This window comes from Pezoporus occidentalis, unplaced genomic scaffold (assembly GCF_034315485.1).
Source record: "Pezoporus occidentalis ecotype Australia unplaced genomic scaffold, CSIRO_AGI_Poc_V1 ctg45, whole genome shotgun sequence".
Lineage (NCBI taxonomy): Eukaryota > Metazoa > Chordata > Aves > Psittaciformes > Psittacidae > Pezoporus > Pezoporus occidentalis.
In genome coordinates, this window is record NW_026915780.1 from 639,800 (window position 1) to 661,972 (window position 22,173).

General features: G+C 55.0%; 3 protein-coding genes across 6 annotated transcripts in view; 2 read left to right on the forward strand and 1 right to left on the reverse strand.

Annotated features, from left to right (window-relative positions):
* The window catches only part of STK32C (serine/threonine kinase 32C), a 78,585-nt gene extending 75,021 nt beyond the window's left edge, over window positions 1-3,564 (forward strand). For both annotated transcript variants that reach the window (XM_062635164.1, XM_062635163.1), the window contains 4 exons: window positions 47-172; window positions 332-463; window positions 1,778-1,845; window positions 2,656-3,564. In XM_062635164.1, coding sequence (XP_062491148.1) covers window positions 47-172; window positions 332-463; window positions 1,778-1,845; window positions 2,656-2,794 — 465 coding nt within the window. In that variant the 3' untranslated portion in view covers window positions 2,795-3,564. The remainder of the gene's footprint in view (window positions 1-46; window positions 173-331; window positions 464-1,777; window positions 1,846-2,655) is intronic.
* Window positions 1-22,173, forward strand: part of BNIP3 (BCL2 interacting protein 3) — a 234,144-nt gene that overhangs the window by 118,044 nt on the left and 93,927 nt on the right. The gene's annotated exons all lie outside the window — the stretch shown is intronic.
* DPYSL4 (dihydropyrimidinase like 4) lies at window positions 9,486-21,874 on the reverse strand. Of its 2 annotated transcripts, none has more exons than XM_062635151.1 (14): window positions 21,557-21,874; window positions 19,663-19,751; window positions 19,131-19,315; window positions 18,122-18,286; window positions 16,940-17,001; window positions 16,767-16,847; window positions 15,118-15,186; window positions 14,920-15,040; window positions 13,865-14,021; window positions 13,539-13,680; window positions 12,402-12,572; window positions 11,629-11,808; window positions 10,960-11,131; window positions 9,486-9,879 (listed from the first exon to the last, which is right to left on the reverse strand). In XM_062635151.1, the coding sequence occupies exons 1-14, from the start codon at window positions 21,803-21,805 to the stop codon at window positions 9,788-9,790; spliced, it is 1,935 nt and encodes a 644-aa protein (XP_062491135.1). In that variant the 5' UTR covers window positions 21,806-21,874; the 3' UTR covers window positions 9,486-9,787. The 2 variants fall into 2 exon arrangements, with proteins under 2 accessions (XP_062491135.1, XP_062491136.1); XM_062635152.1 differs by lacking the exon at window positions 21,557-21,874 and adding an exon at window positions 21,115-21,265.

Genomic DNA, 22,173 nt, shown 5'->3' on the forward strand with positions numbered 1-22,173 from the left:
GGCTCCTCATCCTTCTCCTTTGACAGGAATGGTTTTCTCTCCCCAGCTGCTGACAGTGAACCCTGAGCATCGCTTTTCCTGCCTGGCCGACATCCAGGCCTCGGCGTACCTGTCCAGCGTGGTTTGGAGCGACGTCTGCAGGAAGCAAGTGGAGCCAGGCTTCGTCCCCAACGTGAGTAGGAGCGATGCGTGTCCAGCCCTACGCAGGGGCTGCCTCTTGTTGGTTTGGAACCGCTGCGTTCAGCAGAGGCTTTGTGATGGAGAAGTGGTTTCTGTTTGCCGCAAGTCTCTGCAGTGCCTGACGCCTGTGTCGTGTCCTGTGTCCCAGCAGAAGGGCCGCCTGCACTGCGACCCCACCTTCGAGCTGGAGGAGATGATCCTGGAGTCCAGGCCCTTGCACAAGAAGAAGAAGAGGCTTGCAAAGAACAAGTCAAGGGATAACAGCAAGGACAGCTCACAGTCTGTAAGTGCTTCCTGGGGAAAGGGCTGAGGGCTCAGTTTGGGTGTACAGCAGGAGCTCAGGGCAGGCTGGATGGGGCTTGGAGCAAGCTGCTCTAGTGGAAGGTGTTCCTGTCCACGGCAGGGGTTGGAACTGGAGGAGCTTTAAGGTCCCTTCCAGCCCAAACCAGTCTGGGATTCTATGATCCTAGTTACTGCAACAACAAAGTAAATGAGATTGATTTTGATAAAAACATTTGCCAGTGGAGTCTTTCTGCCAACCAAATGTTCCTTTTACATGAGTTTGATAATCTGTACTCTGAAACACAGTAATTCGTGTTTTGGAAATAAAAGCAGCAGCTCTGGGCACATTGATCGAGAGAGGAGATAAAGAACCACATCCATGTGGCCTGCACCTTGCCAAGAGGCACTGCCCAGTGCCCGTGACCGGTGCCGGTGGCATTACCTGGCAGCAGTTTACCAAGCACTGATGGTGGCCGTGCAGGAGCATCCACTCCAGGTTTGGGTCACTGCTCCTGTTTGCTGTCGCTACATGAGCCAGGGATGAAGCTAGAGACAAGGTGCATTTGTTCCTTGATTTCACTGTGGGAATCGTGATGCACTGGGGAGGCAAACACGAGAATCCCAGTTTTACAGAGCAGACACATCCCAGGAGTAAGAGCAGGAACCGGTCCTGCAGAAAGCAGCTGTGTTGTGGTCAGTGGTGTGTGGGGAGGCCTGTGAGGGCAAACACACGTTATAGCCCTGCTCCCTGAGCAGTGCAAGCCCCAGGCTAAGGGAACACACGCTGCTCCTGCAGCGCGGTCTGAGAGCAGCAGGGAATGCCGGGTGGGATTTTGCCTGTCTCCTTGTCTGCACCAATTAACTGCTAGATCCATCCCCTCCTCTGCGGCGGGAGCCAATGCTGCGATCAATGAGACTTACTGGAAACGGGTGAAGAGGGAATCGGGAAGTGAGGGAGGACAAAAACCCAGAATGAGCAAATTGCAAACACCTCTGGCAGGGTTCACTGCCTGGAGGGGTGAGGGTGCTTTGCCTGCCAGGACCCACGGCCAGCAGGGCCCCAGCAATGGCCATGGCTGGGGGTGCAGGAACGGGCACCATGGGAAGATGCTGCCTGCGCAGGAGACAGGCACCCATGCGGTGGTTGGAGCTGGAGTGCGGCAGCAGCTTCAGAGGAGGTCCCTGCACCTTGGCAGAGGTGATGCAGGAGGTAAAATGAAGGCAGAGATCAGGAAGGGTGGGCTGTCCAAGCCAGTGTGCAGCCCTCTGGGGTGCAGATGGAACTGCTCATGCCTGTATTGTTTTTCTTCAACAGGAAAATGACTATCTCCAAGAATGCCTTGAAGCTATCCAGCAAGACTTTGTCATCTTCAACAGAGAGAAGTGAGTCTGTATTTTTTATTTGCTAAGGAAAAACAACTCTTTTTCCTGACTTCCCTTTGGAATCAGAGTGCTGGTGCCTCATGGCCGGGAGCTTCTTGCTGCCAGCTCAGCCCTGGGTGACTGATGTGAGCCAAGGATCTCAGCTGATGCCTCTGTATGAAAAGCGGTTCTGACCAAAAAGGGAGAAAAGATCAGGGATTATTAATCTCTGCCATTAGATAAAACATGCTGCAGGGAGACTGCTGGATTTAACACAGGTATGGGACACTGCTTCCGTTCCCCCATGCACCTTCTCACCCATCCTGCTTTAGGAGAAAGCTCCCTACAAGTGCCTGCCAGGAGGATGGAGCCAGGAGGGGCTGGGCTCTGCTCCCAAGGAACAAGGGATGGGACAAGAGGAACCGGCCTCAAGCTGCACCAGGGCAGGTTTAGATGGAGCTGAGGAACAATTCCTGCCCCAGAGGGTGCTCAGGCATTGGAACAGGCTGCCCAGGGCAGCACACTGCCTGGGGAGCGTTGGGTTCAGAAGTAAAGCAACAGGGAGCCTCATGGAGGAGGTGATGGAGGGCAGGGAGCCTGTGCCGAGGTCCGGGTGGGCTGAAGCCTTGCAGGGCGTTGTGGAGGGTTGCAGAGGTTCCAGTGGGTTTTGCTGGTACATCAATCCCTGTCATGCCCGTGTCTGTGCTCTGTGCTCCTGCTGTTCACCACGGGTGTGCTGCGAGCACCTCTCGAGGAGCAGGGGCACACTCAGCACTGCATTCACCCCTCCTGCTGCGCTCTGTGTGATGCCTGCTTCCTGTCTCCACGCAGGCTAAAGAAGAGCCAAGAGCAGCCCAGCGAGTCCGTGTTGCCCCCTGAGACCACCGATGAAGGCGAGACGGAGGCCGAGGCCGAGACCTCCAACCTGACCATGTGCAGCTCCGTGTGCTCCGCGGCGGGCAGCAGCTAGGCTGCAGCATCCTGCGCCACGCCAGGAGCATCCTCACGTCGTGCTGAGCACCACAGGGTGTCCCCCGACACCCCGCAGCACCCACATGGGTCTTGCAAAGCTGTAGCAACAGAGACGGTTCTCACAGAGCTGCACCCTGCAGTTATGGATCACCAGTGGGCACACGGGCTGCCTGCCGTGGGTATGGGTACTGCTATGCAACGTGTCAGAGGAGGCAGAGCAGCTTCTTCACGTGTCCCTTCTCAGTGTCAGGTTGCTGACCTGATCTGCACATGGTTTTGGTACAGTGACATGGCAAGAAAGGGAGTCACATCCTTGGGTACAGCCAGGGAAGGCGCCGAGCGGGTGTGGAGGAGGCCGAATGGGGGGGTGTAAGTTTTCCGTTGGCATTCCCTGTTGGCAAAGGTGGCTGTGGGGACCAGCAGCCCTCCGTGTGCAGCACCAGCACCTCTCCGGGCTGTGGCGGGTGGCACCAGCCTCCTGGGAGCCTTGGGCTGGTGGGTCCGGCAGCATCAGGATGTCCCAGGCACGTCCCTGTCCTCGTCACCTCTCAGAGTTTCTTCCCCACCTCGGGGCAAACAGCGGTGTTTGTGCACTCCATGCAGGGGTTTGGGCAGGATGTAACGTACAGGTGAGGAGCAGGATGTAATGCACAGGTGAGGTGCAGGATGTAATGCACAGGTGAGGTGCAGGATGTAATGCACAGGTGAGGTGCAGGATGTAACGTGCAGGTGAGGTGCAGGATGTAACGTGCAGGTGAGGTGCAGGATGTAATGCACAGGTGAGGAGCAGGATGTAATGCACAGGTGAGGAGCAGGATGTAATGCACAGGTGAGGAGCAGGATGTAATGCACAGGTGAGGTGCAGGATGTAATGCACAGGTGAGGTGCAGGATGTAACGTGCAGGTGAGGTGCAGGATGTAATGCGCAGGTGAGGTGCAGGATGTAACGTGCAGGTGAGGTGCAGGATGTAATGCGCAGGTGAGGTGCAGGATGTAACGTGCAGGTGAGGTGCAGGATGTAATGCACAGGTGAAGGTGCAGGATGTACCTGAATGTTTGATTTCTTCACGTGCCTGCTGTGAGTGGTGAGGAGCTGTGGGAACAGACCTCTCTTGGAGGATGCCGTTTACCACAGGCTCAGGTTTTATTGGAGCAAAGTGCTGGCCTTGCAATGCTGCTCGGTTATGAATGATGGGAAGATCTTATTTCACCCTTTGATTCACTTTCTTTCCAGTGTAAACTACAAGTACTGTATATAACTTACCAATTCCTGTTTTAGCTTCTTAATGAGACAGGAGCTCTTGCCTTGCTCTGGCTGTGGCTGTTGGCTTTCTTCTTGTTTCAGAAGCCTTCACTAGTTGCTTAATCTGTAGAGTGGCTTTTGGTTGCTGCTGCTGAAGACGAGCGGTGGGTTCCGCTGCACCTTGGTGATACTCAGGGTTGCAACACGGCTGCGCTCACTGTCACACTGCCAACACCCCTGTGCTGCCGGGTTAGCAGGGTGCAGCTTTGCATCCTCACTGCCTATTCCTGGTGCAGAAATGGGTACAAGATGTTTTTAACAGATGCAGATGCTTTCAGGACAATTTTTGATGTGTTTTTTGTTTCTGTGAATAAAAAAGGGAAGCTGGTACAAGACAGTTTATATGAAACATGACACGATGCATTCCTTTTCCACAGTTTTATGTGGAAATTAGTGCATGGCTCAAATCCTGCAGAACCAGATTCCCACAGGAGTCTGTCCAGGAGGTGCTGGGTGTGCAAGCATGGCTCCCAGGAGGGAAGCCAAAGCTCTGCCCCCCCATTGCACAGTTATGTTCGGGACAGAGCCAGGAGGATGCTGTTGGATGTGATGAGCATCCCGACCTTTGGCCTGGATAGGGACCAGGGTCACCCTGTGGGGTCCCAGCGCTGCTGTGGGCCCTTGCACAGGGACACCCCATGCCTTTTGAGGAGCTGTGTTAATGACAGGCTGCAGGGAACAGCTCTCAGATGAACACTGTCCCCTGATCCGGGCTGCGCTGGGGGACCTGCCCTCCCTGCCCTGAGTCATTTCCAGTCTGATTACTGGGTAACTCCATTACCCTCATCACCCAATTACCTGCTTCTGCACATCAGAGCACCTGTGTGTGCCTGTGGATGGGCTGTGTGCTGCTGGTGAGCAGCCCCTGCTCCTGGGGGGACAGCCTGGTCCTCGCTCCCCTGCTTCCTTGTGAAAAGAGGCTTTGGACAAGGGCCTGTAGGGACAGGCCAAGGGGAATGGCTTTAACCTGCCCGAGGGGAGACTGAGATGAGCCCTTAGGCAGAAGCTCTTCCCTGTGAGGGTGCTGAGGCGCTGGCACAGGGTGCCCAGAGAAGCTGTGGCTGCCCCATCCCTGGCAGTGTTCAAGGCCAGGTTGGACACAGGGGCTTGGAGCAAGCTGCTCTAGTGGAAGGGGTCCCTGCCCGTGGCAGCTGGGCCACAAGGAGCAGAATGAGGGTCAAACCATGTATTTCTTCAGGAATTATAAATGAGAGGTGATTTGCTCCGTCACTATGGATAAGGTTTGCCAGCACACTCCATTGCACTATATATCATACCTGTAAATAACGGCAGAAGTATGGCGTATCGGTACGACAAGGAGCATAAGTTGGGTTTTGAGCAAACCACCATGTATACGAGAGGTGCACACAGATCCTGTTCAGCCAGAAGCTCTCAGGCCAGAAGAGATGTACCAAGCCAGTTTGGTAGGACACGTCTAATGATGTGTTTTCATCCCTTTAGGACAAGTGACCCTTGAGGTTGAGGCTGATACAGTAGGGAGGAGCTGGCTCCCTTAATGGCTGCTCCTCACCCCAAACCCTCTCCATGTCAGTCATTTCTGTTCCCTTTTAGCTAAATCATGCAGAATATCCTCAGCAGCACTTGGCAGATGCAGGGAGAGCTGCTGGGGAGACATCAGGTTGCTCCTTCCCAGGGGAATTAATCTGGAAGTGCCACTGAAATCCAGCAGCGCATCTCCGAGGACACTGCTTCTGCCTCAGGCTACTTCTAAACCTTAACCACAGAGAAAAGTGAGAGGACACAGACCTTGGGATCATTGCACCGAGGAGTAAGGACACCAGGAGTATAATACAACTGCAGTACTCACTTTCGATCTTCGGTAGTGCATGGGTGTAACTCCAGGAGTGCCCATGGGGCTCAGGCTTTACTGATGCCTGCTCATGCCAAGCCCCTGGAGAAGAAATAAGAAGCAAAGAGGAGTTGAAAAATGGAAAAACGATGGGAACAGCTTCATGTTTGCTTCCTTGTCAGAACCTCCTGGTGGGTGTCCTCCATCCCCACTGTGCCTCTGGGTGCCTGTTCTGTTGTGGCCCAGTCACCAGCCCGTGCTGCTCGAGGTCAGCACCGCACATCCCACAGCTCCTTCTGGGGCTGTCCCGTGGGAAGCAAACCCCATCCATGTTGTGTGTGGGACAGGAGCCTCTTCCCCCCGCGCTGTGCTGGCGGTGACCTGCTGTCCCGTGCAGCTCCAGGTGTGAGCAGAACTCGCAGTGAAGTCTTGAAACCCTCCTGGTACCAAACCCCATTGCGCAGAGCTTGGAGGACTCGGTAGCAGCTCTGGTTTACACCTCCACTACAACCAGAACACGATAATTCTCTGTATGTAGATATTTAAATACAAGTATTTTTTGTATGACAGATTTATACAGGGTGTGCCATTATCCGCTGTGAGAAGTCGACGTCACCTATAAATTATCCTCCTTCAATTCCTTGCCATAAGATTGTTCATTTCTCTCTGTTGTATTACGAAGTTTTGCGAAATTGCAGATTTTTCAGTGTGTCCATTGAATTCCACAGACTCCACTGGGAATTTTGCGTAGAAAACAAATGCCAGATCACGTCCTGACATTTCTTCTGTTGCCAAGTCTTTCTTACTCTGCCTTGCCAAAAAGAGAATCAGAGTAATAAAACCATAGCAAAAAGGCCAATAATATGAACCTGACACTGGACAGTGCTGAAATCCTGATGCCTTGGTAGGGTTTGGTTTTAATTATTTCAGTGGAAATCTATGTAAAGGAGATCTGTGTATTTTATGTTAATACATTTCTGTACTTCTATTGCATGAGGGTTTTACCATGTCACAGAATAGTTGAGTTATGACAGGTTTGTGTTTCTGCAGGTACTGCAAGGAGCCATTGCGTATGTGGAGTAATAAATGTGTTTTTAACATTGCCAGGTCCTTGTTGTCACTTCTGGGTCATTGAGCTGTAGAAGAAAAACGCTGAATCTTACAAGAAGTGAATGCTTTAATTGCCTCCAAGGGCAGGTTGGACACAGGGGCTTGGAGCAAGCTGCTCTAGTGGAAGGGGTCCCTGCCCGTGGCAGGGGTTGGAGCTGGAGGAGCTTTAAGGTCCTTTCCCACCCAAACCAGGCTGGGATTCTGTGGATCGATGAGCCACCTTAGAAACTGCAAAACAGGCATTAAAAGGGGGAACACTGAACCCAGGCATTTTACAGTGTCCCACTTTCTGGTGTCAGTGAGTGACCCTGACCCTGCTGAGCACTCACAGCTGCAGCTCACTGCCTTTTAGTATTTCACTGCCCAGCCCTGAGGTTTGCATCTTAAATGAGATAAAAACAGCCCCGGGGAGCTTGGGGAGGTCTCTGGTTTTCCTCTTTCATCCCTTGTCAGTACTTGGAATTATTTATTGAGGCTGTTGGTGCAATGTGCTGGCTTGCTTTACCTGGGGGGCGGAAAGCAGCTCAATGATGCTCTACATCTCCAAAGGCTCTTCCTGACTTCAAAAGAAGTGGTGAAGGAATGAGACAACCCCTATCTGAGCCTTCACTTGTCTCTCTCTGCAGAGCCCTTTGCTGGTGGTTGGCAGCCCCGTGCCCTGGCCGTGCCCAGTGGGATCTGGTGCCTCTGGTGTGACCCCTCGGTGTCCCCAAGGGCACGTGGAGCACACAGCGAGCAGCAGCACTCAGCCCTTGCACAGGAGGAGGTAACAGGGTGAGGACAGATCCCCACACACAGCCCTTAAATTACAGGGGTTGAAGTTACCCAGCCGCCCCGGGCACCTTCTACTGAGGAACCGACTGTTGGAAAAGGAGTGTTTCCAGGACAAAGTTCGTACAATTCCCTTGCTAAGCGCTCCCAAGCTGGGATTGCTGGGGTATCCCTGTCACCCAATGGATGCCTGGGAGGTTGAGAGAGGTCACTGCCAGCAAACTGGAACTTTAATCTTTCCCTGTGTAGTTTCCACTGTAAAAACTCTGTTTAGAAAGAAAATAAACAAGTGTTCGATAGTCTTGGTGCCGTTGCAGGAAAACCCAGAAATCCAACAACTGACATTAAATAACTTGTGTAAAATGACATATAAAACACATGAACAAATGCATTCCGATAGCTGATGCAGAAATCACTGCAGGTCATTGCGTTAAACGATGAGACGTAGATCAGATAATCAAAGAAACCAGCAAAATAACATCCCCTCCTGGTTTAAATGTGTGAGCTCAGGTGCATTTATTTGTATTTACCTTGTGGGGCAGTGTACCCAGAGCTGCCAAACGGTGTGATTTCAGCTTCCACCTTCGCAGCAGATGCTTGCTCACGTTTCCACAACTCCTTCGTTCCCTTTCTTGTTCCCTGCTTTCAGAGCGAGCTGGAAACCAAAGCACAACACTGCCGGAGGGAAATCTACATCCCACAGGCATGTTACAGCATCTCTTACTGCATCCACGTCCCGCAGGCATCGGTGCTGGCACTGACCTGGTGGGGAAAAGCATCCACCCTAGTGGCATTTCAGCTTTATTGGCAACCCAAAAGCTGTTGCATGACACCAAATCCGATGGAGCAGCCCCCTGCAAGCGTGCTGGGTCTCAGCAAAAGGCGGGGATTCTGCGGTATTCCCACATAGCTAATGACAAAGCTCTTTCCATTGGCAAAGGGGAGTACAGAAACCTACGAGGCATGAACTCACGGGTTTTGGTTTCACAAACCCTCCTGTGTAAAAACCCAAAGGAAGGAAACACAAAACTCAGGTGGATCAGCCACTTCCACCATTTCATGGTTTCCAACAAACTTTATTCAAGGCAAGGAGCAGAACGAAAGGCGAGCCGTTCGTCAGAGGTACATGCATAGCTGTGTGGAGAGGTTCACCCTAACTGCATATACTTTAAATATAATCAACAGGCTACAATAACCTTTATAATAGAGTCTGTCCTGTGTAGCTGGCCTTCAGCTGAGCTGGTCACTGGTGCTAGGACTTGGTGCTTGAAAAACAGTATAAATAGTCTTTAAAAAATGAGCCTAACAGCAAGGCTGCAGCTCAGCAGCACATCGGCCACGGTGCAGGACCCAGCACCCACTGCACCCACCATGCCAGTACTGTGACAACGCAGCACCGATGGACATGGGGCCATCACACACAGCCATGCTGGACATGGGCACTCCATGTACATATTAAATCCATAGAGTCAGAAGTGCTTATTGGTTAAAAATCCTTTGACTACAAAGGGCAGTTGCTGCTACTAGAAAAGGAGCCTGTTCCAGCCAGAACGCACCTTCACTGCATCCCTGGCAGTGCTCAAGGGCAGGTTGGACACAGGGCTTGGAGCAAGCTGCTCTAGTGGAAGGGGTCCCTGCCCGTGGCAGGGTTGGAGCTGGAGGAGCTTTGAGGTCCCTTCCACCAAAGCAGGCTGGGATGGCCCCAAGGCAACACACTGAGCACGCTGCCAAGGGCACACGTAGATGCCTGCATGCACAGGGAAAGGCTTTCCGAGGAGCTAGAGAAGAAACAGGCGGGAGGGCTCGGGATGGGAGCGCTACCTCTCGGGGTTACTCTAGGTTAGGTTCTACCTACGGGAGGGCTGGGGCAGCTGACGGACGCTCACTTGTCCCCCCCAGCTCCAGGGTCCCACCGCCCCTGCCCGGCGGGACACGGGGACACCCCGGCGGCGGCCGGCGCGGTGGCACGGGGGGGGAGAGCGTGGCCCCAGCCCCCATCAGGACAGGGAGGTGATGTTGGAGCGTCCCCCCGGCGGGGCCATGATCTTCTGAGCCGTGCGGCGCGCGATGTGGTCGTCTGCCTGCGACCCTGCGGGACAGGAGAGCGTGGGCAGGAGGGGCACCGCTTGGAAGGCACAACCGTAACACGTCTCCCTGGTGCAAATACCCATCTCTCCACTGCACCTCCCTGTGGACACTGCATTACCATAGCACAGCGTGCAATGTCAGTATTTGCCTGAACATCTTTCATTGCTTCTCTCTGGAAAACATTGTAGATGCTTTCCTGTATAAACAGATTCTATATAACAAAATGGGGGACCTTGTACATTTATTAAACAGTACGTGATCTGTCTGATTTCAACCAGCTAAGAAAACATTAATAAAGTCATTCTGGGGCAAAGCACTGGTTGCCAAGTTCTCTAAGGGTGCTGGGCAGATTTCTGCAGGGTGCTGAGCTGAATGGAGCTCAATATTAGGCAGAAGCTCTTCCCTGTGAGGGTGCTGAGGCGCTGGCACAGGGTGCCCAGAGAAGCTGTGGCTGCCCCATCCCTGGCAGTGTTCAAGGCCAGGTTGGACACAGGGGCTTGGAGCAAGCTGCTCTAGTGGAAGGGGTCCCTGCCCGTGGCAGGGGTTGGAGCTGGAGGAGCTTTGAGGTCCCTTCCAGCCCAAACCATTCCATGGTTCCATGAATCGCTGCCTGCTTACGCAGAAAATCCAAAGGAATTAAATTCTGCTTTCTGTAAATGGAGTTTTTTGGCTACAACCCCAACCACTTCTAACCCCTGACTCACAGGGGATGCAGCCAGGGCTGAAGCAATAGCCCCACAGCAGCATCTCCATTGAGCCAGGCAGGACACTGGTGAGACCCTCACCTTCATCTCATCTTCCTGCTCCCCACCATTGCAGCCTCCCCCCTCCATGGCCCCTGTACTCACAGCCACCTCACAGCCCCTCACCAGGCTTCATGACAGACATTCATCAGTGCACTGCCCATGCACAACAAAGGTTCCTGTGCCGCATCTAGCCTCCGGGCTGCTCCAACAGCAAGAACTGCTTTGTACCGAGCAGAACTGCAGTTTCCGCTCCTCAGCCCTGCCCTGCTGCGCACACAAGCCCGGATGAGTGCCCCCACACAAAGCAGCCCCGGCTCCGGGGGTGCCCGCCCTACCTGAGAGGCTGAACCCCGACTGGTGCAGGTTGCGCACGGCGGGGGCCGGGGCTTTGCCCGCACACGGTGTGATCCTGGCTGCGGACGTGGGGGCCACGGCTCTGGTGCTGGTGAGGACCTCATGGACCGGCCCATCATAGAGCCCGCGCGGGACGCCGTGGATCTCAGCCAGCTGCGAGAGGGGTAGCGGGGGGTAAGGCTGGTGCGGAACAAGAACCAGCCCTAACTCATGGACAACGGCCTCGTGTCCTTCCCTCTGTGCTTAACCCCTTACTGAGGGGCTTTGGGAAGCCCAGGCAGCGCTCCCACCATCAAAGCCAACAGGAGGATGCTGGCAGAGGTCCTGTCCCCCTGGGGAAAGGGTTTCCAAGAGGCCCCTGGGGGTTCCTGCCTTCCCACAGACACGTGCCCCAGCCAGGGCAATACTGGCAATACCAGCCATCACATTCACATCGGTGTCACTGATTAACGTGCCAAGCCGCACACCAAGGCAGCTACGTGACACATCACAGACTTCCAAGGCCTAGAAAGAAACCCATTAATAACACTCTTGTTTCTGCTGCCTCTTCCATCAGCAGACCCAACATCGCCACAACAGCGACTGCAATTCAGTAATGCAGAGAGACTGCAACAGAAGTACGGGATCATGGCAAGTAAAATCCTCCTTACCCTGTTCCTTGCCTTTATCCTTTTATACACAAAATCAGGGAAGGTTTTTCTGGGAATGAAGCGACCTGAGCCCTGGGTGACACACAGGTTTCCATCTTCAAGAACAACTCTGCCCTGACTTATGACCACGGTAGGAGCCCCATGGCACTCTGTGCCTTCAAATATGTTGTACTCCACGTTCTGGAAAAAAGCAAACCAAGATATTCCATGGCGTTAGGATTTAAGAAGAGAAGGTGTCAGTCTGACCAGTTATACCCCAATTTTTGTACATTGCTCCTCATGCACAATCAGTTGTACTTAACTAACCCTTCGTACTTCAAATGACCACAGAACCCCAGCCTGGTTTGGGTTGGAAGGGACCTCAAAGCTCCTCCAGCTCCAACCCCTGCCACGGGCAGGGACCCCTTCCACTAGAGCAGCTTGCTCCAAGCCCCTGTGTCCAACCTGGCCTTGAACACTGCCAGGGATGGGGCAGCCACAGCTTCTCTGGGCACCCTGTGCCAGCGCCTCAGCACCCTCACAGGGAAGCACTCAGGGACCATTCAGCAAGTGAGGAGCTGTTTAAGGTGTGAAGAGCCTTGCATTTACTTTTACAAATACAAGCAAATTGAAATCCCCTTTGGGTACGGTACAGGGTAAACCCCTTATAGTTGGAACCTTCCAACCCAAACCGTTCCATGACTCTATGATCCCCGACCTGAAGCAATACACTGCTGTACTGCTCAATCCTGCCTCTGAAACCAGCTCAGGAAGTGGTGTTTAAAACGTGTCACCAGATTGTGGGTTTTTGCCGAGATGATCCTCGTGGCCTTGGGGTTCCACAGCACCAAGTCCGCGTCAGCGCCCAGGGCGATGCGCCCCTTCCTGGGGTAGCAGTTGAAGATCTTGGCAGCATTGGTACTGGTCACCGCTACAAAACCGTTCTCGTCCATCTTCCCCGAGACCTGGGAGGAGAAGGGAGGAACCATCACTGTGCCCGGACCTGCGCTCTCCCACTATGAGGAATGAGGCTCCAGGAGATGGGATTGCAGGATCCAACTGCACGTCCATGAGGTGCGAGGATCCTCACTGCGACAGGGCTGCAATCACAAGGGAAAGGGCTGAGCCTTGTCCCTGGGGGCTAAATCATTGCATAGATGGGGTTTATTTTCCATGGACTCTGAAAAACAAGACCTTCCTGGTAGGCTCCAGCTCCCTGTACAGGGATCTCACATTCACTAGAGATGGTTAAGGATATGTCAGTGAAGAAAGACTGAAAGTGAACCTGAACAGTGCTATTTATCCTCTTTATTTATTATCCTAAGATAAATTCTATTTGTCTTTGAGCAAAGCCTACCTAAGATGGAGGGTCTGGGATGGACTGGTTCCAAAGCTCCTGGAATTCCTGCACGCATACAGCCAGAGCCTCCTGGTGACGCTTCTCGGGAGGGCAGGGGCACCAGTGTACAGGGACACAGGACGTGATCCCAGCAGCCAGGCACTGAGGTACCACAGATCTGCTCCATTGCCCAGCAGACAGGGAGGTGCCACCAGAGCCTGTTCCCACCAGGGGGGCCATGGCCACCAAGGGAGAGACATCGCATCCCCATCCTCCTCCCCAGGCCTCCTGCAAGCACCGGGCAGAGGAACATTGCATCCTGCCCTTAGGAGAATGTGCTGGAGAGACCTTCCCTTGTGACTGCGAGTGAGAGCGGGGGGGTGATCCCGCACCGAAGCCTTTGAAGACACTGTGAAGGCGTTCGAGTGTCACATCTTCTCTCATTAGCGAGCTGCTCTGCAGTGCCAGTCTAGACAGTGTCACACCTCCTGGCTGCTTTGATTTAATGAGGACACAGCATCACCTGGCACAGCACGGCTCACGTGTGCCTCCATCCACAGCCTCCAGGAGCCAGCCTTGGGTCAGTACCTACCACGCACTTCTCCCAGATGATGGACATCCGCTCCTCGACGCCGTTGGTGCCCTCGGGGATGAGGGTGAAGTTGTCTTTCCCCACAGCCTTCTGTGCGGTGCTGAAGGTGCAGTGAGCGCTGCCGGCAACCTGCAGGTCCCCGCTAGGCAAAGCACAGTGGAGGAGCTCAGAGGAGGTGCCGCAAACCACTAACCCCTGCCAGCATCCACTCCAACCCCTGCACAGGCAGGGACACCTCCCACTAGAGCAGCTTGCTCCAAGCCCCGTCCAGCCCAGCCTTGAACCCTGCACACATCCTCAGGCATCCTCACCGACAGGGAACTCACCAGGACAGGAGTGAGGAGAGATGCTCCGGTGTGGTGGGGTCAGGGCTGATGGGGGGAGACGTGACAAAGGCTGCAGCTTTGGCCCAGTTTTTACTCCAGTAGTGTGAGCCGTCGGTGCCCAGGCTGGCGGTGATGGGCTCTCCATAGACAACCGTGCCTGTGGAGCAGCAGTTCATGATGCACACACGCTGTGTGCCATAGAATCCCAGACTTGTGTTGAAGGGACCTTAAAGCTCATCCAGTTCTGACTCCCTGCCATGGGCAGGGACACTTTCCACTAGAGCAGACTGCCCAGAGCCCCATCCAGTCTGACCTTGAATGTCCCCAGGGATGGCACATCGTGCCCTGCAGCCTCTCTGCACACAGCACAGACAAATACTGGGTTAACAACACAAGACATTTCACTGATCATCAGTGTTCCCAGCACTGCAGCTTTTTAAATTCACCTTAATCCTCTAGATTACCTCAGCTAACTGGGACACGCTGTCAAAACATGTTTTGAATCCGAATGTTTGCTCCTTAGACCAAGCATACATTGAAGCCTACAAAGCATTGAGCCTCCTTTAAATCAGAGCAGCATCCCTGTGGGTAGGGATGGCTGTGCTCCCCCTCCTGTCCCTGGGCACTGCCTTCCTCCTTGCTCCCTGCAGGATTGCTTCCCGCTCTTCCCACTCCACCCCCAGCTTGGAGCTTGCTCCAGATGCATTTTTCATTCAATTCATGACAAATGAATGTAAGGGAATTATTTCCCTTTTTCAGCTGCGCCTGTTGAGATCCTGGTGTCAAAGCTTCCAGCACCTCTCCTCACATCTTTGCAGCCCAGAGCAATTAGCTCTGGCACACTCTAAGGGAAAACCAACACCAACTTCTAGCGCCCTTAAAACGTGAGCGAGCTTGGGTGATAATGACCTCTCAAACCTTGCAGCCAGAAGGATATTCCTGGACGTATTTAAAGAGGCCCAATTAGTGTGCAGATACACTCACAGAGTGCTTGGGTTGGAAGGGAGCTCAAAGATCATCCATTTCCAGCCCCCTGCTATGAAACAGCGCTTTACCTTTCCTCTTTGCTTGAGCCAAGACGTCCGCTGCCCCTTTGCTCATGACTTTGGTGACGTACAAGGGGCAGTTGGCCTGTTTCGCGATGGTAATGGCCCGGTACACTGCCTCCGCTTCCACCTGCGGACACAGAGCCCAGGGACGGTTTTGGGGCAGCTCCGGTACAGCCAAACCCTGGGGCAGGGCTGGGACGTTACCTCCTCGGGGCGGCTGAGGACGTGCCCTTCCGGCCCGGTGATCCCGAGTTCCAGCAGCCTCTTCTGCTCCTGGTGGAGGAAGGTGAACGGGAGAGCAGTCAGGGACAGGAACAGCCCGGCCGCAGCAGTGCGGGGCAGAGAGCACCTTGCTCGGGAGCACCTGAAGGGTGACGGGAATCACGACTAGAGGGGTGGTACCATTTGTACCTGTGGCACTGCACAAACCGCTGCAGCTGCTTGCTATGGGACCACCTTGTGCTGCGGGAGCGTTTCTGTGCTGGGAACCGCTGTGCCCCAACAGCGCCTTCGGACCTTCCCCGCTGCACAGACCCAGCTACAGCTCTGGAGGAAGAGGACTGTAAACCCCGTGCCGCTTCCTCCGAGGCTGTGCCAGGCGGGATGCATGGCTACAGGGAAGGAACGGGTGTTTCCCTGGACCTGAGGCTGGTTGGAGGAGCCCAGGGAGGAAGCAGGGATGGGTGCCAGGTACGTGAGACCGTCAGCGAGGCACAGCGAGTGCCACCCATCCAGAGCCTCGCCGGCTCCTCATGCAGCCACGGCCACACACACTCCCATCCTGGTGACGGACCCTGCAAGGAACTCCAGGCTGCACCCACGTCATCCACATGGTGTTTGAAAGCAGATGTCCATCACACTCCTCTTCCCTATTCCTTTCTGTCATGTTCTGTGTCATGCAGTGCTCCCACTTAGCCAGCATTAGATGCACGGATGTTACTCAACACTATGGACCAGATCTTGGAGGCTTTCAAGGACCCTGCCCTCAGAGGATGTTTAGTTCTCTGTATTCCTGTTGCAGATATCATACCACAGAACCATGGAATATCCTCCGAGCTTGTCCCCAGGGCTCAAGCATTATCACACTGACAATTGAACTGCCTGGGATCACATTATGCTTCATAGCCAGCTGAAAAGGTTTCTCAGATAAAATCCCAGGGAGGTGGGAATTAGCCTCTATCCTGTTAGTTCCAATAAGCCCATTTGAAGGATTGGGATTCTGCTTCCATTTTAAACGCTCCTCCCACACCAGAGTGAATGTTTGCATGACCACAAGCAAAAAGGTCTGATTCTTCCTTGTGTCATTCAATTTTCTTTTCTAAAGGTGAAAAGGAAGAAGAATGAATATGGACAAAGCCCCAACACCAAGGAAGTTCCTGAGTGCCATTTGTGGAGATAAGTATTGCCACATGCAATGCACATTACTGCAAAAGGTCCAAACCTCCTCATTCTCTCACGTACTCAGCTCTTCTAACCAAGACAGACGTTGTGCTAAGTATCACTCACGCAGTCAGTCATCCTTTAAGAAGCCCCCAAACACACTTCTTGGAACCACTGAACAGCCCTTGTAAGGATTTCTGTGATTAAACCCAAGTGGGTGTGAGGAACAGGGAAGATGCTGCTGGTTTTAGCAGGAGCCCTGATCCTGCCACCATGGGTGACATCCCGGGGTCACAGCAGGCCACTGCTCCCCTCACCTGGAGTGATCCCTATGGAATTAACTGCACCAACTGAAGGCTAAAAGCAAGGCAGCGCTGCTCCACTTCCCCCAGGCACCACAGCCCACCTGCTCACATCAGCACACTGCCTTAGATCAAACACTCCTTTCACGTAAAGCAGTCGGAAGCCTGTACCTCATCGATGATGTCTCCGTTTTCAGCGTGCACTTGGGCAATGGCCCCCAGGTCCCGGATAATGCAGAATATTTCGTACATCTGCCAAGAGACAGGGGTTACCCAACGGCAGCCCAATCACTGCTTATGCTCTGGGGTGAGGGGGGACGGCCACCACGTGCTGGCTGTGTTACCTGGGCATCGGTGCACTGAAGTTTGTCTTTGTAGGCCATAAACACCAGGAAGGAGTTCACACCTGCAGAGAAGAAAAGGACATTTCTTGTGTTATTATTGTATTTATTGTCCCAGCTGAGAACCCAGCAACCCGATACTGGCCAAGTTCAAACCGGGGGCTCGTGCTGGCTCGGGTTAGACCCAAAGCAAAGCACAGATAAGGGCTGGAATGGGAAATGTCCCCCCAAGAACTGAACCCCAGAGCCTGGAGGCCACAACAGACAACACACCCCAACCTCTGGATGCACCTGAACCAACAACCAGAAGCCCCCAGCCCATTTCTGGTTCTAGGTGCCTTCCTTGAGCCGCTCTGAATGCACAGAACCAAATGCACTGCTCCCAGTCACAATGTGGTGGCTTCAGTTTGTGGTTTACCCTCAGCCTCTTTCCAGTAACTGCCTTTGAATCAGTGCATTAGTGCTAAAGCTAAATTGCAGCATGAGACTCTAACATCAGACATTTAGCGCCCTTCTATTTAGCTACAGAAACAGCTGGGCAGCACTTTGCATACGGCCTGGCAATCCTGATTCTGTCATTCCAAACATAAAGGATGATCCAGGAAGCACTGAGACAAAGCTACAGAGCTGCTACTGTACTTTATATGGAGAGAGGCAACAACTAATCCCAAATGACAGTCAGATTACAAATAAGCTGTATTTCACGTGAATGTACACATGAAAAATACCCGGCATATACCTGGAATAGCTCCATGACTCCAGCCACTCCTTTTAATGGGAAATTCACTGTGGATCTCTATGATGTTAACTGACCGATGAAGCCCTTGCTTGCAAGACTGCAAATGATCCTGAAGTCATTTAGCTCTGCACTGGCATAGCTGAGAGCAAATGTAGGTCCAAGCAAGGAAGTATTAACCAAATGCAGGACTTCCTGCCCCACGGCCTGCCTTCCAGTAAGGCATGTCCAGCAGAGACACTGGGGCGTGCAGGAATTACAAAGGAAATCTCTGTGGAAAGCCTACAGCTTAGGTTTGCTCTACAAGCCCTGTCTTGGACGTTTCTATTTAAACACATGGGGCTCGGAGCAAGCTGCTCTAGTGGAAGGTGTCCCTGGGCTGGGAGCTGGGTGAGCTTTAGGGTCCCTTCCCACCCAACCCAGCGTGGGGCTCCGCGATCCTCACTCACCCTTGTCCTTCACGAGCGCCTCCAGCTCCTCGCGCAGGCTCTCGTGCCAGCGCGGGATGTCCATGTGCAGGGAGTAGTCGCAGCAGGCCTGGCTCCCCGCGCTCCCGCGCCACCGCTCATAGGCGGCCACGAGGCTGGTCCCGGCGTCCGGGCAGACGTGGTCAACTGGGGAGACGGTGCACAGCGTTAGCGGGGCCGGGGGCACCGGCAGCACCGGCGTCCTCGCGCAGGGTGCGTGGAAAGGAGGCGCTGCGCACTGATGCACTGGCTGAAGATGAAGGACAATCCATTTCCCAGATGAGTGAAACAAGCGGAACGAACCACCACCGAGTTACGGGCATTACTGTGCCTGCTGCTCGCAGTGCCCACCCAGCACAGCGTCTGAGAGCAGCCAGTGACCACAGCATGGCCTTGCACACCAATGCACGAGCAGTTCCCATGTGCAGTCACCCACAGCCCATCAGTTACTGCCCTTCTCTTGTCTTTGCTCCTATTCCCTGCAGCACTGGCCATGAGATGGGCATGGAGCTATATCAGGATTTGCTGACACAGTTACATATTAGAGTGGGCCTTGGGACCAGAACAATAGCAAAACAGAAATCAGAAGTATTTTACATTAACATAAACATGCTCACAGAGATGAAAAACTTACAAAAACACAGTTCTAAAGCTATTAAAAATGTATTAAAGGGCCTTTAAGGTTTTCTTCCATCTTACTCTCTTATGAGCTGAAACAGGAGCAGCTGTATGTGTCAGGGAGTTGGACTTGGATGCTTTTTAATATCCCTTCCAACCCAATCCAGCCTGTGAGTCTGTGATTAACGTATGCATGTAGCAATGGAAGGAGGTGCTGAAAGATACTCAAGGCATTTTAACTGGCTCTGCAGCACTTTGATTTCTACACCAAAAATGAACATTTCTATACGGGTAAATACTCTCCACAGGGACAAAGGCCCAATGTATTTCACCAAACCACATTCTACTTGGCTCGGATGCTGCTGCATCTTACTGATCATCGTGGTGCCTCCTGCCAGGGCCGCTCGTGTCCCTTGGTAGAAGTCATCAGCAGGGGTGAGCCCCATGACGGGTGTCTGCAGCCGGGTGTGCACGTCTATCCCCCCCGGCATCACCAGCTGGCCATAGGCATCGATGGTCTTCACATCACCAGGAACCATCAGGTTTTCCCCAATCTGTCTGAAAATGGCATTAAAATCTCCTGTTAACTCGCAACAACTTTTAAATGAAGGTTCAAAACCAACTTCCACGCACTGCTGGTGGGCACATGCCATTGATTCATTGAATCACGAATGGTTTGTGTTGGAAGGGACCTTAAAGCTCCTCCAGCTCCAACCCCTGCCACAGGCAGGGACACCTTCCACTAGAGTAGCTTGCTCCAAGCCCCATGTATTGGAAGCTGTCTTTGTGTTTCAAAAAGGGAACATATTTCCAAGAGGCAAAGGACAGAAAGGAAACTCGCTCAGATAGCCTGGCACTGCACTATACTTAGAAATTACATTACCCAATATGAATTTTTAACTTACTTTATTAAGCCATCTTCCACATAGATGTCGGCATAAAATGACTGATCATCGTTGACGATTTTTCCTCCTTTGATCAGAAGTTGGTCACTCTAAAGGGAAGAAACCCACAGTTTTTAGAGGTCACTTTATTTAGATGCCACTTTACTCATTCTGAGCTTTCATTAACCCTCAGACTTAGTATTTAGCCCTTCAGTCACACAAGCTGGAGGTTCAGCTCAGTCAGGCACGCACCTCCTCAACCTGTCCAGTTACAGACTTTCAAGTGCATCGTATTAACCTGGTAGTTTATTTGCACCCATCAGTTTTCACAGTCTCCTCAGAGGCAGAAAATGCCTCCAGGGCTTCCCTACTTCAAAGAAAGCCTCTGGTACAGTTGTCAGATCGGCAGAATCCTTAACAAGAGTGCACAGGCAGTGATGTAGATGTGGAACTGCAGCCTGACGGATGAGGATTCATCTCCTGCTCACTGGTGCTGCTGAAAAACTATGCCCAGGCTACAACAAGCGACACAAAGAGCAGGGCCCCAGCACAGAGACAGGAGGGATGCAGGAGCACGTGGCATCTTTACTGCACCTTTATTGTTTCCCCTTGTCCTGTAAAATCAATCACAGAAGCCTCAGTGCCGGCTGCCCCGTGGGAGAGCCCCATGGCCCCTCCCCTTGAGGGGCCCATCCCCCTCCCCTCATCTTCACACTCTTCTCATCCCCATCCTTATCCTCACCCCTTCACCATCCTCATCCTCACCCTCATTCTCATCTCCGTCCTCCCCCCTCACTGTCTAGCGCAGTCACACATTAACGCGCTCGTGGCTTCCGCGGGATGTTTCCAGGGACCTCAGCCCCGAGCCGGCACAACGGGAGGATGAAATAATGAATAAACACGAGCGGGGCTGGCCAGAGATTCTCCCCGGCTCCTGCTGAGCGGAACCGGCGGCAGGGCGGGCGCGGCGGCCGTGCGGACCGGGCTCGGAGCCGACCGGCGGCCGGGCAGGGAGCAAGGCAAGGGACAAGGCAGGGAGATGTCGTGTGTGATCCCCCCGGCCCGCTCCGCAGAACAGCCTCTCCGAAACACGCTTCCCACCCCAGCTCCCGAACGGGACGCAGGGAAGCGGCGGGGCAGCCCCGCAGCCACGGTGAGGGTCGCGCCTGCCTTTGTCCCTGCGGGGCGGCCCCGCCAGCGGCGGACAAAGCGCCGGAGCCGCCGAGCTCCGACCGGGCCGCGGCCGGTGAAGGGAGCGGAGCCCGCGGGGCTGCCCCGGCCGCGGACGAGCCCGAGGGACTCCCGACCCCCGCAGAGCTCCCCGCGTGCCCGGACTCACGGGCGGGGGGCACCGCTCCGCTCCATAACCTCCGGCCGGGAGCCACTCGGGCCCCGGGACCCACCGGAGCGGCACCGGGCCCCGCAGCCGCCGGGATCCCGCCCCCCCTCAGCCCGCGCCAGGGAGCCCCTCACCGTGCCGCGGGGAACGCTCTTCTTGCCCTGGTGCGACATCCTCCCGGTGCGTGCGGGGCGAGCGGGTGTTTGTGCACGCGTGTGTGCACGGCCCCGCGTGCGTGCGCGCCCCCCGCCGCCGTCCCGGGGCCGCGCTCCCGGCGCGCAGACAAAGCCGCCGTCGGGGAAGGGCGCGGGGCGGAGCGGAGCCGGTCCCTTGGGGCCGGTGGACGTTGCGCTCCCCGACGGCGAAGGGGGGGCCCCCGGACCCTGCCCTGCAGGAAACCGCTCCCCGGCACGGTCCGTTCACCGGGCGCGGGGCTCCCGCGGGCTGAGGTTGGACGGGACGCGGCCGCCGCGCACCCTCCGGCGGGGTCTCGGACAGGGCGGCCCCGGCGAGCGGGGAAGGGGCGAAGGCGGCTGCTCCCCGCGGGGCTCCGGGACCGGCGCGTCCTTCCCTTACCTGCGGGCAGCGGGCGGGCAGCTCCGCCGGGGCCGGCGCGGCGGGACCGGGGTCGGGGTCGGGGTCGCGGCGGGTCCTAGCCGTGTGTGTCCCGGGTGTGGAGGCACCGAGCGAGGCGAAGTCCAGGGTCTTGTTGTCGAAGGCGTCCTCCACGCTGCAGAACATCCCCCCGCGCTTCTGCCGCGGCCGCGGGCTGCCCGTGCCCAGCCCCGCGAAGCAGGCGGGGAGCGCTGCCTCCCGCCCCGGCATGGCTGCGGCGGCCCCGGGAGCGGTAACGGGAATGGAGCCGGTGCCGCTGCTGCAGCCTGCGGAGGGAGCAAAGAGCGTTTAAAGCAGCCCGGGACCGAGCGCCGGCCCCCGCCCCGCCCGGCCGTGACCATCCACGCGTGGTGGCAGAGACAGCGCCAGCGGGGGGGGTCCTCGTGTAGGGGGGAAATCCCGAGGGGGGATTCCCGGGAGAGCCGGGGGGGGGTCCCCAGGGACAAGGAGGGATCCCGGGGAAAGAAGGGAGGTCCCTGGGAAGGGGTCTTCGAGGGTGGTGCCCCGGGGGCGGGGAAGCCTCTGGGGGCTCCCCGGGAGAGGTCCCCGCAGTCAGGGGGGGTCCGCGGGAGTCACCG